This window comes from Zootoca vivipara, chromosome 2, assembly GCF_963506605.1.
Source record: "Zootoca vivipara chromosome 2, rZooViv1.1, whole genome shotgun sequence".
In the NCBI taxonomy this organism is placed as follows: domain Eukaryota; kingdom Metazoa; phylum Chordata; class Lepidosauria; order Squamata; family Lacertidae; genus Zootoca; species Zootoca vivipara.
In genome coordinates, this window is record NC_083277.1 from 11598079 (window position 1) to 11612106 (window position 14028).

At 46.0% G+C, this 14028-nt stretch overlaps 1 protein-coding gene across 1 annotated transcript; it reads left to right on the forward strand.

The window, feature by feature from the left end:
• The first annotated feature begins 25 nt into the window (after positions 1-25).
• On the forward strand, positions 26-13263 carry LOC118080981 (zinc finger protein ZFP2-like). Its single transcript, XM_035107062.2, has 3 exons — positions 26-145; positions 8257-8362; positions 10045-13263. The coding sequence occupies exons 2-3, from the start codon at positions 8329-8331 to the stop codon at positions 12018-12020; spliced, it is 2010 nt and encodes a 669-aa protein (XP_034962953.1). The 5' UTR covers positions 26-145; positions 8257-8328; the 3' UTR covers positions 12021-13263.
• Positions 13264-14028: the final 765 nt, after the last annotated feature.

The window sequence follows — 14028 nt, forward strand, 5'->3', positions numbered from 1 at the left end:
TCTCTCTCCCTCCCCTCCCCTCTTGATTTGCAGTTTATTCACTCCATCTGGCCTGTCTTCTTCGTCTCGTCTCTGTGACCTCTCCAAAAGGGGACCCGTTTGGCTTGAGCTTCCCGAAATAGCGCCGCAAACACCGCGATGTAAGGTACAGACTCCCCAAGCAAAAGCCCATTTTGCACCCAGCTCTCAGCTGCCTGGGAAACACGGGGGCGCATCAATTGAACAAGCTCCTTTCTGGACGGCGGCAGTAAAACCCTCCCTATAGAGAAATTTGGAAAGGACCAGGACAAAATGTGTATCTTAGGAGCCAGGGGGGGGGGAGGCGAGCCGTTCACATTCCTAGGGACTAGCGGCTGGGCTTCAAGTTCATCCCATTTCAGTATCACCTTTTCTTTCTCTTGTCTGGCATTCCTCCCCCCCCCCCACAAACATTGCTTGTTTCCCCAGCTAGATTTGGGGGACAGAGGAAACGAGACCTCTCCAATTCTCCAGCGCAAGGGGTACGATCTCTGACACCTCGAGTTTTAAAACTATTCCTTCCTTATGCTCCTGCACAATGTAGTTCTCCTTTGGGTAGATCCTTTGGTCCCTAAAGGGGAATTGGACTGCATTTCCCATCAGGCCTCTCTCTCTCTCTCTCTCTCTCTCTCTCTCTCTCTCTCTCTCTCTCTCTCTCTCTCTCTCTCTCTCTCTCACTCTCTCCCCCCCCCTCTCTCTCTCTCTCTCTCTCTCCAACCCCCCCACCCCGTCCGCTCTGGTGCGGCAGGATTGTTGTAGGAATTTGCAAAGTTCGTTTGTAACTTACCCCATCGTTCTGATTGGAGGAGCCAGAAGTCCCCGCCTCTTTAGGTGTGCAACGTCTATATATTGAAAGTTGTGGTGTCTGAAGGAAGCCCCGAAATCCGAACGAGCACCCAAATTCTCTCTTGTTAGGACAATCAGAGCTTTTTAAGCTGAGATCTTCCCCAGTTTGCATCTGCATGCTGGAATTGCTTTTAATATGTTTTTATTGTTTTATCGTTTGTTTGCCACCCTGGGCTCATCAGGGAGGAAGGGTGGTATACAGTATATACAGGTTTAAATTTGATAAATCGTAGAAGTGGTGGAGTCAGTTGTGTAGGGTAGGGGGTTTCTGCAGTCTTTCACTGCATTAGTACGTAGAGACTAATGGCTGTCTGGTGAACCACAGAGCATCTATCTCCCTGTGCTCCTTGTGGCATCTATGATTCTATTATATACCCAGGAAGGACAGGAAAAGACTGAATCATAGAACTGTAGAGATGGAAGGGCCCCATCACCCAGGCCTAGCTAGGTGGGTAAAAAAAGGAAACACAACCTTGTATAAGGCAGGCTTCCTATCTTCCAGCTGATTTTTAAATAATGAGGCACAGAGATTAAGTTTCCTTTGAATCTCCTCCCCCAAACGATGCTTCATTTTGCATTATGGTGAGAGCAGCCCAGACTCCTGGACTTCAATAAATCATGAAAAGTCTCAGTGGGAGGTTCTCAGATGTGCACAAACCATTGGGCCATTACCATATATTGGAGGAAAAACAGCTTTTTAAGAGTGTTCTCGAAGCTACGAACATGAGTTTGACCAAACTGCGGGAGGCAGTGCAAGACAGGAGTGCCTGGCGTGCTATGGTCCATGGGGTAACGAAGAGTCGGACACGACTAAACGACTAAACAACAACAACTACTGCTTGATATTTTAAATAAAAAATTCCTTCCAGTAGCACCTTAGAGACCAACTAAGTTTGTCATAGGTATGAGCTTTCATGTACGTGCACACTCCTTCAGATGATATTTTAAGTACAGTAAGCCTGCAATTTACGTTACGTTTCAGGGATCGGGCTTGGGGATTTCAAGCACATAAAACAGGGTCCAATCTTCTGGGTCAGGAAAAGCAAGGGCAAAAAGCTAAGTCCTTGCAATATATCCCAAATAACTGTTAATTATTTAACTCTATAAGTTTGCATGCATTTGATTACACCACACCATAACCTGCTTCACAAATTATGGCTTCCTGTAAACTAGAAAGCGTGGTGTTCATTTTTTAGTGAAGTGAGGTAGGAAATTTTAACAGAATCATAGAATTGTAGACTTGGAAGGGACCTCGAGAGTCATCTTAGTCCTTATTATAGTTGTTGGATGAGCACTTTTAGCGTGTGTTTTTTTTAATTGCATTTTTCCTGTGTAAATTTTTTTTTAATCAATGCTCAATTTGTTCTGTATTTTGTAGATCTGTGAGTCACTTTGAGCCATCTTGTGGAAAGTGATCAATAAATATTAATAATAATAATAATAATAATAATAATAATAATAATAATAATAAAATGAGCTAAGGGAATGCTTCTGAGATCTTTTCACACTAGGGAATGTACAGGTCATGTTTGTGTTTCCCATATGTATCTGGCTGGCCCCTGTGGAACAGAACACAGGACTGGGACTCTCCTTGTGCAATGGTGCAGCTGTCCCCTATTCTTTGCTCCTACAATCTGGTAATTCGGAGATATACTGTCACCAGCCCTGGAGGCTCCATTTGGCGTCTTCTAGTAGCACTGAGCCTCTTGGGCTTGCTGATCAGAAGGTCGGCGGTTCGAATCCCCATGACAGGGTGAGCTCCCGTTGCTCGGTCCCAGGTCCTGCCAACCTAGCAGTTCGAAAACACCAAAGTACAAGTAGATAAATAGGTACTGCTCCGGCGGGAAGGTAAACAGTGTTTCTGTGCGCTGCTCTGGTTTCGGTGTTCTGTTGCGCCAGAAGCGGCTTAGTCATGCTGGCCAAGTGACCCGGAAAAACTGTCTGTGGACAAACGCCAGCTCCCCTGGGCCTGTAAAGCGAGATGAGCGCCGCAACCCCAGAGTCGTCTACAACTGGACTTAACTGTCAGGGGTCCTTTACCTTTACCTTTAATAGCTGCTGACAGACCTGGCCTCCAGCCTTTCAAACATTTCCTGGTCGCGTTGATAAGGCAATGCCTCCTTTCTCGTTCTGAACTTGGCTGAGAGTCTGCTGCAGTTTTGCGCATCAGCTTCGATTTCTCACCCGCAACACCATCTGCTCCTGTTAGGCTGCCGTCCTAGATGCAGACAAGGGTTGCGCTGGTCGGTTGAGAAGGCGGTGGGTTGTTGGGGGAGAAGTCTTTGGGGCCGCCACAAATCACGCTTCTTGGCTGTTGGATCGATGACCAGATGGTCCCCAACTCCTGCCTTGGGACCGAGGAGAGGGGAGGAGTTTGCCCTCCGGAATCCTTTCTGCTCAGTCTGGCAGGGTTGAGCAGAGCAAAGAGACAACAGATCCCCGGGAGGGAAAAGAAACCCCTCGATTCCCGAACTTATTTTGCATCCAGAGGCGCTCTCTCTCCAAGACGCAGCGAGTGGATCTGGGCTGGATCAGTACTTTAGATGTGGGTGAGAAAGAAAGAAAGAAAGACGAAGGAAGAGGAGGAGTTTGTTTTGTTTTGCCGTGGGAACAGAGGGTGCCAGCATGGAGTAAGGCAGCGAGAAGGGACTTGGGGAGGTGGGCAGGGAAATGGGAGAGCGGGGGCCTCGGCCTTCCTATTCCCAGCGACTCCATTGCGCCCGAGACAGGACGCTCTTTCCGGCGCTGGGCAGGGTCTCCAAAGAGACCACGTGCAACCCAGCAAGCGGGGCGCGTTTAGGGTGATGCTGCCTCGCTCTCTGCCTTTCTTTGGCTGCGAACCCATTTAAAGCACACACACCCCAAGAATCCTGAGAGGTGTCCCTCACAAAGCTACAGTTCCCAGCATCTCGGTCAACTACAGCTTCCAGGGTTCTTTTGTTTGTTTGGTGGGTGGCATGCGCTTTAAACGGACAGTCTTTGTGGGTCAAGGCGGAAGAGGGCAGCGGATGGATGGATAGCTGGGCGGTCCTTGTTGGGAATGTTTGGACCTGCATTGGGGGAGGGGCTTTTGAAATAGGAGAGATGATCTCGAAGTGGGATGTGAGCTGTTTGTTGTTTTTGTTTAATAATGGGGAGACCTCCGTACGCCTTACATGGGGTCACTAAATTCTACAGGAGAGTCTCCACTGGAAGTTCTTAAAATATCAGAAGCAACTGGGAGCAGGGTTCCCACTGTGACTGCTTCTGTTTTTGGGGAACACCCCTGTCTGAAGATGACAGGTGCCAACTATTTGTAGCTTCTGGAAACAATCGGAGACATTTTTGTCTCAACAAGCTTTCGCAGCTAGATATAGATATATATGGTCTCTGCCTTGGGTGCTTATTTGTCTTCTTTTTAAACCTATTTTAGGTTGCTTTAATTAAATGCTTGTAAATTGCCTTAATATTTATGCAAAAGGCAATTCATGCAGTAATAAAAAATGTATTTTATTAACTGAGGTGATATAGGCATCCCATAACATAAGCTCACGAACCAAATCCAGCTATTAAAATACTATGTACTGTATAAAATGCTGAAGGGTATTACAGACTAAAGGCACAATTAAAATACAGATTTATATATTTTTTGATGCTAAGTCAGGGGTGGGAAAGCTATAGCCGTTGGCACATTTTTGACTAATGCTCACCATCCCTCACCATTGACGGGGCTTATTTCAATAAATGAACTCATAGCCCATGGTGACTGCAGCTTGTACTGTATTTAGCTCTGTGGCTGTTGTTTTCCTTAGTTGGGTTTTATCTGATCTTGGGGATTTGAGTTGCACCATGCCAATACTGGTCATTGATGGAAATAAAGAGAGTGATTGATTGCACTATGCCTGCAGTTTAAGCATTATCTTGTAAGCAAATAAGGTGGTGGCCAGCTAAAATGCCCCACAGCAAAAGGATTTCTGCTTGTACAAGGGGATTCCCCCCTCATTCTTCACCCTCCCCAAATTTGCTCTGGAGGGTTGGGGGGGAACCCCTTAACAGGTTTAAGGAGGAGGGGAGGGGAGTCCTGTTGCACAAGCAAAACCCCTTGTGCTGACAGGCTTACTTAGCGCTAAGTCTCATACAACCCATGGCAAACGCATTCTCCAAATGTGGATCCTTATGTAGCCAAAACAGCAGCATCCACACTCAAGGGGGAGGTTTTCGGCCAACTTGGGTGAACACCAAGGTTTTCAGAAGCACAAAAGAAATTTTACGAGGCGGGAACTTGGAGAGAGGGACTTGCTGGGATCTAAGAACTGAGTCATTTTTTTCTGCCCAGTATTTCATGGACAGAGTTTGCTACTAAAATAACGGGAGGGAGAATCACTCCTTGAGTTTGTAGTTCTCAAATTAATGCCCTTAAATTATGTCATGAAAGGAACACAGGAAGCTGCCTCAAGAGAAGATAGTTTGTGCACCCATCTGCATATTGCTTTCGCTGCCAGTGATCATATAGGGTTGTGGGTCACTATGTCTTTCCTTCAAAATATTTTTAGCAGATCACAGACATAATGTCAGTGTTTCTGTTTTAATGTTTTGCTAATTTTTTTATTGTATTTTGATATTGGGTATTGATTTTTTTGCTTGTGCTCATTTGTGTAAACTGCTAGGGGTTTTTGTTGCATTAAGTGTTATATAAGTTATTAAAATGAAATGAAATTAAGGCCCTCCCACAAACACCTCAATGACGACTTGGCGAGTTCCATGGAATGCTGACTGTTGCTGGGAATGGGAATGGCAACTTGGCTAGAACCTTGAACAGGAGCACTCCACATTGCCAAATTGTTGCTTTTTACTTTGATAATCTCATTTGTCTCCAGCCATAGTAGATTTTCCAAAGATACAAAAATACATAGAGCTCAGATGTGATCCTGAACCATTTTCATTAGATTCCTATGAACGTGTTAGCCCCATGGCTGCTTGCTTTCTGCACTGCACATTTTGCACCTGGCTTTTCACTACTCGTCACCAAGTGAAGATGCCTGGGTGCCAGGATGGCACCTGACATCTCCACCATCTAGGGATCCTTGGATCTGAGCTGTTTTCACACACTAATACCCCCACCCTGTAGAATTCTATCAGTTATATTTTATCTGCACAAGCAGAATGGATTTCTGGAACCAAATTGCTTTTTCTGTGCAGCCTTAGCAAGAGCAGACACCAATAAGAAAAAAAGGTCGGAATAGGCCAATATATATGTGGACTGTCCCTGGATCAAGAGGCTTTTCTTTCTTTTTTTAAATAATTTTTATTGGTTTTACAAGATAAACATAAGAGACACAAATCATATTCGTTCCACCCTCTTCCACACACCCCCACGAGTCCCCTCCTGCCACGAGATGGTCCCGGGCCGGGCGGATAGTTGAAGGTGGTCCATTTTTATACTTGGGGTTTATCCCCCTCCCCCCCTTCCCTCCCCCAGAGTCCTCTTCTGCCACCAGTGGGCTCCGGGTTACGAGACAAGACAGAGAAGAGTATCCACCCCACTATCTATCCATACATCTCTACTAGGAAAAAAGAAAAAAAGCCCCCCCATCCCTCCCTCTCTTGCCCTGAAAAAAATCCCCACCCCCCCACAAAAAAGAGAAAAATGAAAAGAAAAGAAAAGAAAAAAGATATATATATATATATATATATATATATATATATATATATATATATATTCGTTCTTCATTCACATTTTTTATATTGGCTTCCCCTACCTCCCCCCTTCCAGATTTGCATTTTAAGATCTCAATAAAGCAGTTTTCTATTCATAATCCCTATTCTATTTCCCAACTTCCCACTCTTATTTTTTGCTTATTGTCCATTTTCCCCCCGAATTCTCTTTTAATATTATTTCATCCCCCCACCCCACCCCCAGGACCCATCCTGCCACGATGGGTCCCTGGGGGCAAGGGAGGTTCCGAAACAATTCTTTTTCGAATTGCGCTCCCTCCCCCCCACCCCACCCCAGTGACCCCCCCTGCCACCAGGAGTCCCCCGAAGGCCAGGGAGAAATGGGGGGGCGAAGAGCCCAACCGACCCTTCTAATATTCACCCCTCAACAATTATTTTCCTAATATTCTTGATTGATTATTTCTCCTAACTTCCCATAAAATTAACCGTCTTTTCATCCGTTGCCACAATTTCTTCCAGGTACCTCCGTACCTCTAATTTCTTTTTATCTTCCCAATTTTTGATTTTTCCATTTACTCTCAATTGTGTTTTTTTTCCTCCCCCCTCCCCGTCCCAGCCAGTCCCTTCCATTCCAGCAAGGTCCGAAGTCCACAATCCAGTTTTCCCATCCTTTTATCCGTCCTGGTAACAAAGAAAATCTTTCCTACTTCATCCCACCCCCTTTCTGAAATGTTTTACCACCCGAACAGCTCTATTCCCCTGGATTTCTCCCTTTCTTTGGACACTTGTTACTTTGTAAATGTTCTGGGATCCAAAAAAGTTCTGGTTTTTCCCCAATGTAGGAACTCTAAACCCAAACCAATCTTGTTGGACATTTTCCTGCTTTCCCTCCTGGTAGCGTTTTTCTTGTTTTGAGTTCTCAACGACCTTTAGTTCAGTTTCCTTGATATCTTCCTCTGGCTTTTCCGACTTAACTCTACTGTCCTCAGACTGTAAAAAGTCACTGTCGTTCAGATCATTGGCATCAATGTCTTCTTCTAATGTTGAATTGTTGGTGATGTTGTCCTCCGCTTGTTCTCCTTCTCGCTGTTGTAATATATCATGGCACACTCTCAATTCCCAGAGCAGTTCCAAAACTTTCTGTTGAAATCCAGGTGCATAAACTTTTGTTGACATTTCTAAACCGTTCAAGGTCAACACTTGCCTGGGAAAACGGAAGTGGTTGCTACATGTTCCTCCGTCGACATTTGACACAAACTGGCTGCATTGTTTCTTCTTAAACCGTTACAGTCACCTCTAAAAGCTTTTTAAAACAGTGTAACTCCACAAAGTCCATTCAGTCTTTTCCTTTTTATTCCTTCTTCCCAATCCCTTTAGCTCACTGGTCTGTCAGGACCGCCGCAAGAGGCTTTTCTAAGTTCTCAAAGCTGAAGAGCCCTAGGTCAAGGTTGTCATCTGAACTAGCCAGACGTTTAACTGGGAATCAATCACAATCCATCCGTCATTTGGAAAATAAGACTTTAGCGCCGTCTTGCCCCAAAATGGCAACTAGACATTCCGTTTTGGCGACTGCAACCTTGGTTTCAGGAGCCATTTGGCGCCTAGCTTATATATGAGTTTCTAACCCTGTGTAAGCGTGCTTGGTGTGAGCTAGGCTGGAGTTTAGCCCTACAAGCATATCTGGTTGAAAATCAGGCGTTGCACAAAGCCTCACTGGACAGTAATGTTGTCTTTCAGGTGCCAGTGAATTTCGCCAGCGATCAAGGGACACTGCTGGATCCAGATCAAAGAATCCTGCACAACAGCATCATGCCGGAGAGTGCTGGGAATGTGGCCTTTCTGGGTAAAGAGCCCTTCATCCTTTCTCAGTAGATATCTGGGTCGTCTTAGATGTATAATTGCTTCTGTTTGCAACATTCAGTGGTGTGTGTGTTGACGCTTAGGGCAGCCAATATGGCACTGCCAGCAAACAAGAAGGAGCTGTCGGCAGGCTCAGGGGACCCCCCCCCCCAAGACTTGCAGAGAAAAAGGCACTGGGGGTAGGTAAACTGAGGAGGGGACCCCAAAACAACCCAATGAGAATGCTTATCGTTTTGAGGTGGGGATGGGGACATCTCAGGAGTGGGCGGGACCAGAGGCAATGTTGGACACAGCAATAGATGTAAAATTTGCCTTTGTGCCATAGGCACAAAGTCCCACATCCCACCCTTGTCTTCTAGCCAGGCAGGCAAGAGGCATTATCAGAGTTTAAGGACACAAAATGCTTGATGAGTGTTTGAAGGGAGGGGAAGTTGCTGGAGAGGGTCCTGAGGGCCAGATAGAAAGGCTTGGAGGGCCACATCTGATCTCCGGAGGCCCAGGGTTCCCCATCCCCGCGATACATCTTGTCTTCTGTAATCATAGGAACACAGGTGTCAAAAGTCACCTTTCTAGATTTATTTTATATTTTCATAACGATGTTCCAGCCTTGTTCTCTCATAAGAGAGTATAAAACTGGTTAGGTACTTGGTCAATGTGCAGCTACAATGTGGTCCAAAGCACCTGTGTTATCAGAGAAGTATCCATGGGGCATTTCATGCCTCTTACTTAGAACCCAGCGCATGAAATGTACCTTGTGGTAGTAGCTAGCATTCCTTGGAAAGCAAGCCAGGACAGTTTATGAACAGAAGGTGCTAAACAACCTCGCTAGGAGTTGCCTGGGTGACTCAGAAAGGGATCTGTGCCATCCTATGTGTATTTACTTGGATGTAACTCCCACTGAGTTTACTGAGGCTTACTCTCACCGTAGTTTGGGGTGTGTGTGATTGCAGCCTTATTGCGGCATGAGATTTCGTAAGCCACAGCTGTATTCTCCCAACTCATTTCTGTCGTCCTTTTACAGTAATTCAATTTTTATTGGCTTCCTACTACAAAAGCAATTATAAAACATTTGCGAAACATTGTGCTATCTTTAAGCAAAGTGCAATTTTTTAAAAAAGAGAATAACCGGATCTCGGGAAGGTATAATATAAATGGTGTATTTTTGTCAGCACATAATAATAGCATAGACAGGTTGGACCAGGCAAATAGTTTTAAGTTTTTTGCCAATAGCTGAGATACATTTGTTTACTTTTGGAGACATTCCACTAGTTATAAACCATTCAGTCACTCCCCCCCCCCCAATCTCCTGACTAATTTCTGGACACTGAGGTCCAGCTCCGGGGGCTTTCTGGCAGTTCCCTCCCTGCGAGAAGTGAAGCTACAGGGAACCAGACAGAGGGCCTTCTTGGTGGTGGCACCCTCCCAGTGGAACACCCTCCTAGCAGATGTCAAGGAAATAAGCAACTCTCAGACTTTTTGAAGACATCTGACTTAGGGAAGTTTTTAATGTTTGATGTTTTATTGTGTGTTTTTAGTATTCTGTTGGGAGCCGCCCAGAGTGGCTGGGGAAACCCAGTCAGGTGGGTGGGGTATAAATATTATTATTTATTTATTTTATTAGTAATTAATTAGCATCAGGTCATGATTATCTGTTTCTTCTAACAGGTGATGGGCAGGACATGCAGATGCAAAGTTCTGAGCAAGAAAAACAAACAGGGTCATCACCGGGATTAGCAGGAGAAGCAGTTTCCCAGTGCCTTGAGAGAAGAGAGACTGTGCTAAATCATCACAGGGCTGAGAAGGAGCTGGACCACCACCTATCAAAGAGAAGGGCTAGCGCCATTCCTAATGGGGGTGGCTCCCAGGATCTTTGCAAAGGCCCAGCACGAAAGCGAATCCGCAAAACTCAGGGCCCAAGGACGTGCAATGAGTGTGGGAAGACCTTCGCTCAGGCCTCGAACCTTCTGGCACATAAAAGAATCCACACAGGCGAGAAGCCATATAAATGTGTGCACTGCGGGAAAAGCTTCACCGAACGGTCCAATCGTAACAGGCATCAGAGGACCCATTCCGGAGAGAAACCGTATCAGTGTGTCGACTGCGGGAAAAGTTTTAGCTTCCGATCGGACCTTATTAGACACGGGATTACCCATACAGGAGAGAGACCATATAAATGTTCGGACTGTGGGAAAAGCTTCAGTCACGCCTCCACTCTGATTAGACATGAGAATATCCATACAGGAGAAAAGCCCTATTCCTGTACAGACTGTGGGAAAAGCTTCACGCAGAGTTCATCCCTTCTAGCACATAAGAGGCTCCATACAGGAGAGACGCCTTTCCTGTGCCCCATTTGCGGGGAGAGCTTTAACTGGAAGTCGCACCTTGTCACACATAAGAGAACCCACACAGGGGAGAGACCCTACAAGTGCGCAAAGTGTGGGAAAAGCTTCATCGAGAAGTCGAAACTGAATCGACACCAGAGAACCCACCTGGAAAAAGAACTTTACGAATGCGCAGAGTGTGGGAGGATTTTTAGCATCCGGTCCAACCTCCTTCGGCACGAGACCGCCCACAGAGGAGAGAAATCGTTTACGTGCTTCAGCTGTGGGAAAAGCTTCAACCAGTCGTCAAAGCTGATGAGGCACGAGAGGATCCACACAGGAGAGAAACCCTACTCCTGCGCCGACTGTGGGAAAAGTTTTAGCCAGACCTCCGAGCTCCTCCGACACGAGAGAATCCACACGGGGGAGAAGCCATATAAATGCGCCATCTGTGGGAAGTGCTTCAACCGGAGGTCACACCTGAACACCCATATGGCAACCCACATCGGAGGCCGACCTTACAAATGGCCAGACAGCAGAGCGAGCTATGAAAACGGTTCCCTCCTTGCTGGAACCGTGAATCCGCCCGAGCAGTTCTTTGCAGAGAACCAGCCCTACAAAGGCTTAGAGGGTGAGAAGGACTACGGTCGTGGCTCCCTCCTCATTGCAGGCATGAATTCGCACGGGCAAGCACATCTAGGGGGCCAGCTGTATGAATGGCCAAACACGGAGACCAGCTACAGTCATTGCTCCCTTCTCATGACTAGCGTCAATCCACAAGAAGGAATCCATGTGCAGGAACAGACCCACAGATGCGTGGACAATGACACGAGCTGCAGCCGTGGTAGCCCGTTTTATCTAACCGGCGCAAATGCCCACGAGGGGATCGTTGCGGGAGGTACAGCATACAAATGTCGAAGTGGCAACGATGAAAGCCACAAGGGTCCCTCCCTCCTTACAACGGACGTGGGCAACCGGAGAGAAGAGAAGGTGTTTAAGTGTTCCGAGTGCGGGAAGTGCTTTAACTGGAGATCGCACTTTGTTAGGCACAAGAGGATCCATACAGGAGAAAAACCGTACTGCTGTCCGGACTGTGGGAAAAGCTTCAATCGGAGGTCGCACCTTGTCAGGCATGGGAGGACTCACGCAGGACTGAGGCCGTACGCTCAGGCTGAGGAGGAAACTTTGGTTCAGAATCTGGTCATCTCGAACCCAAGTGAATCTGTGCCCGAGGGAAACTGTATAGACACACAGCCTTCTCACACTGTATTACAGACCGGCGAAGTCATGCAGGAGACAAACCTTATGAATATTCTGTGACATACCTTATGGCACAGTAAAGAACCCAGATGGGGAGGGAACCTATGGCGGGGAACTTCCCATTGTGCATCATTTCTTGCTAGACACACGATACACGCACAGGGGAAACTATGGCTTAATGTACACCAAGGGTGGAAGAGATGGTTAAGGTGTTCTTAGACTGCTAGTACCTAAGTTGCCCATGAGAGGACCATATGATTGTTTGAGCATCTGGCTATGTGATTGACTCCAGCTTCCCAGCACATGCACACCCTATGCAAATGTGGCACTATACTCCACAAGCATGTGTGATCTTTGCGTATAGGGTTATTGCCAATGCGACTCCTGCTCAGAGTAGACCTAGTGGAATTAAGACACCTAAGATAGGACTGTCCATTAGTTTCAATAGGTCTGTGTCAAGTAGGACTGGCATTGATTACAACCCATAATAATATACCTCCTGTGTTAAAAGCCTTTCTGTGTACCAAGCGGATAATGTGTGAACTGACCTGTGCAGTTCAGGGATAGAGAATCTGCAGCCTTCTGAATGTTCAGTTATATTCACAAACATTATTATAAATCAGGGGTCAGCAAACTTTTTCAGCAGGGGGCCGGTCCACTATCCCTCAGACCTTGTGGGGGGCCAGACTATTTTTTTTGGGGGGGGGAATGAACAAATTCCTATGCCCCACAAATAACCCAGAGGTGCATTTTAAATAAAAGGACACATTCTACTCATGTAAAAACACCAGGCAAGCCTCACAAATAACCTAGAGATGCATTTTAAATTAAAGGACACATTCTACTCATGTAAAAACATGCTGATTCTTGGACTGTCCGCAGGACCCCTGTTATAAATCATTTCACTTTTATTTACATAAATCCCTTTGCATTAGGCACATTCACACACACATTACATTGAATCACTAACAGGACAGTTGCTAAACTGTTTCTCCCCACCACCACCTCAGACAGGTAAGTATATTGTGAAATGAGGAATAATGGGTATGGAAGATGGTATTTTTATGCACATTTTCCTCTATTATTATTATTATTGCAATATTCCTGCTCGCTCTGCCAAGGACATCAAGACGCTGCTTGTAATTCGCTTCTTTTGTAGTGTTATGATTTTCTGCATTCCTTTCTAAACCTGCCTCTAGAATTATATTGAAATATATTGTCTTCCAAGAAAGCAATTCTTTCACCACACAAGTCTGGACTCTGTGGGTTGATTTGTAATACAGGGTACTAAAGAGGGGTTTGGTTTTTTTCCCCTCCTGACAATTTTTATTAAACTTGTTTTAGATGAATATTTTAGATTTGTCCTGTGTATTTCTACAAAAGCATTACTTTTATATATCACCATAAATTTATCAAAGCGCTTCACATTCAAGTAGGTCAGGACCAGTAGTTAGCATACCTATAAACATGTACACAGTGAAACCTCTCTCCTTTCAACTACTTTTTTTTTAAGAACACTACAATGTTTTTGTACATTCCCTGCTTTTGTCTTCACAGCTGCCCTGAGAGGTAGGCCACATTTAGAGGACATGACTGGCTTGAGGTTGAATCCTCAACCTGAAGTACTGTTTTGGGGGGATGGGGTGGTGGGCAGGTGTGGAGGACTCCCTGGTCCTGAATGGAGTAACTGTGCCCCAAAAGGACCAGGTGTGCAGCCTGGGAGTCAATTTGGACTCCCAGCTGTCCATGGAGGTGCAGGTCAATTCTGTGTCCAGGGCAGCTGTCTACCAGCTCCATCTGGTACGCAGGCTGAGACCCTACCTGCCCGCAGACTGTCTCACAAGAATGGTGCATGCTCTAGTTCTCTTCCGCTTGGACTGCTTCAATGTGCTCTACGTGGGGCTACCTTTGAAGGTGACCAGGAAACTACAACTAGACTGGTGAATGGGAGTGGCCACTGAGGCCATATAACACCGGTCCTACATTGGCTCCAAGTACGTTTCCGAGGACAATTCAAAGTGTTGTTGCTGTCCTTTAAACCCTAAACGGCCTCGGCCTAGTATACCTG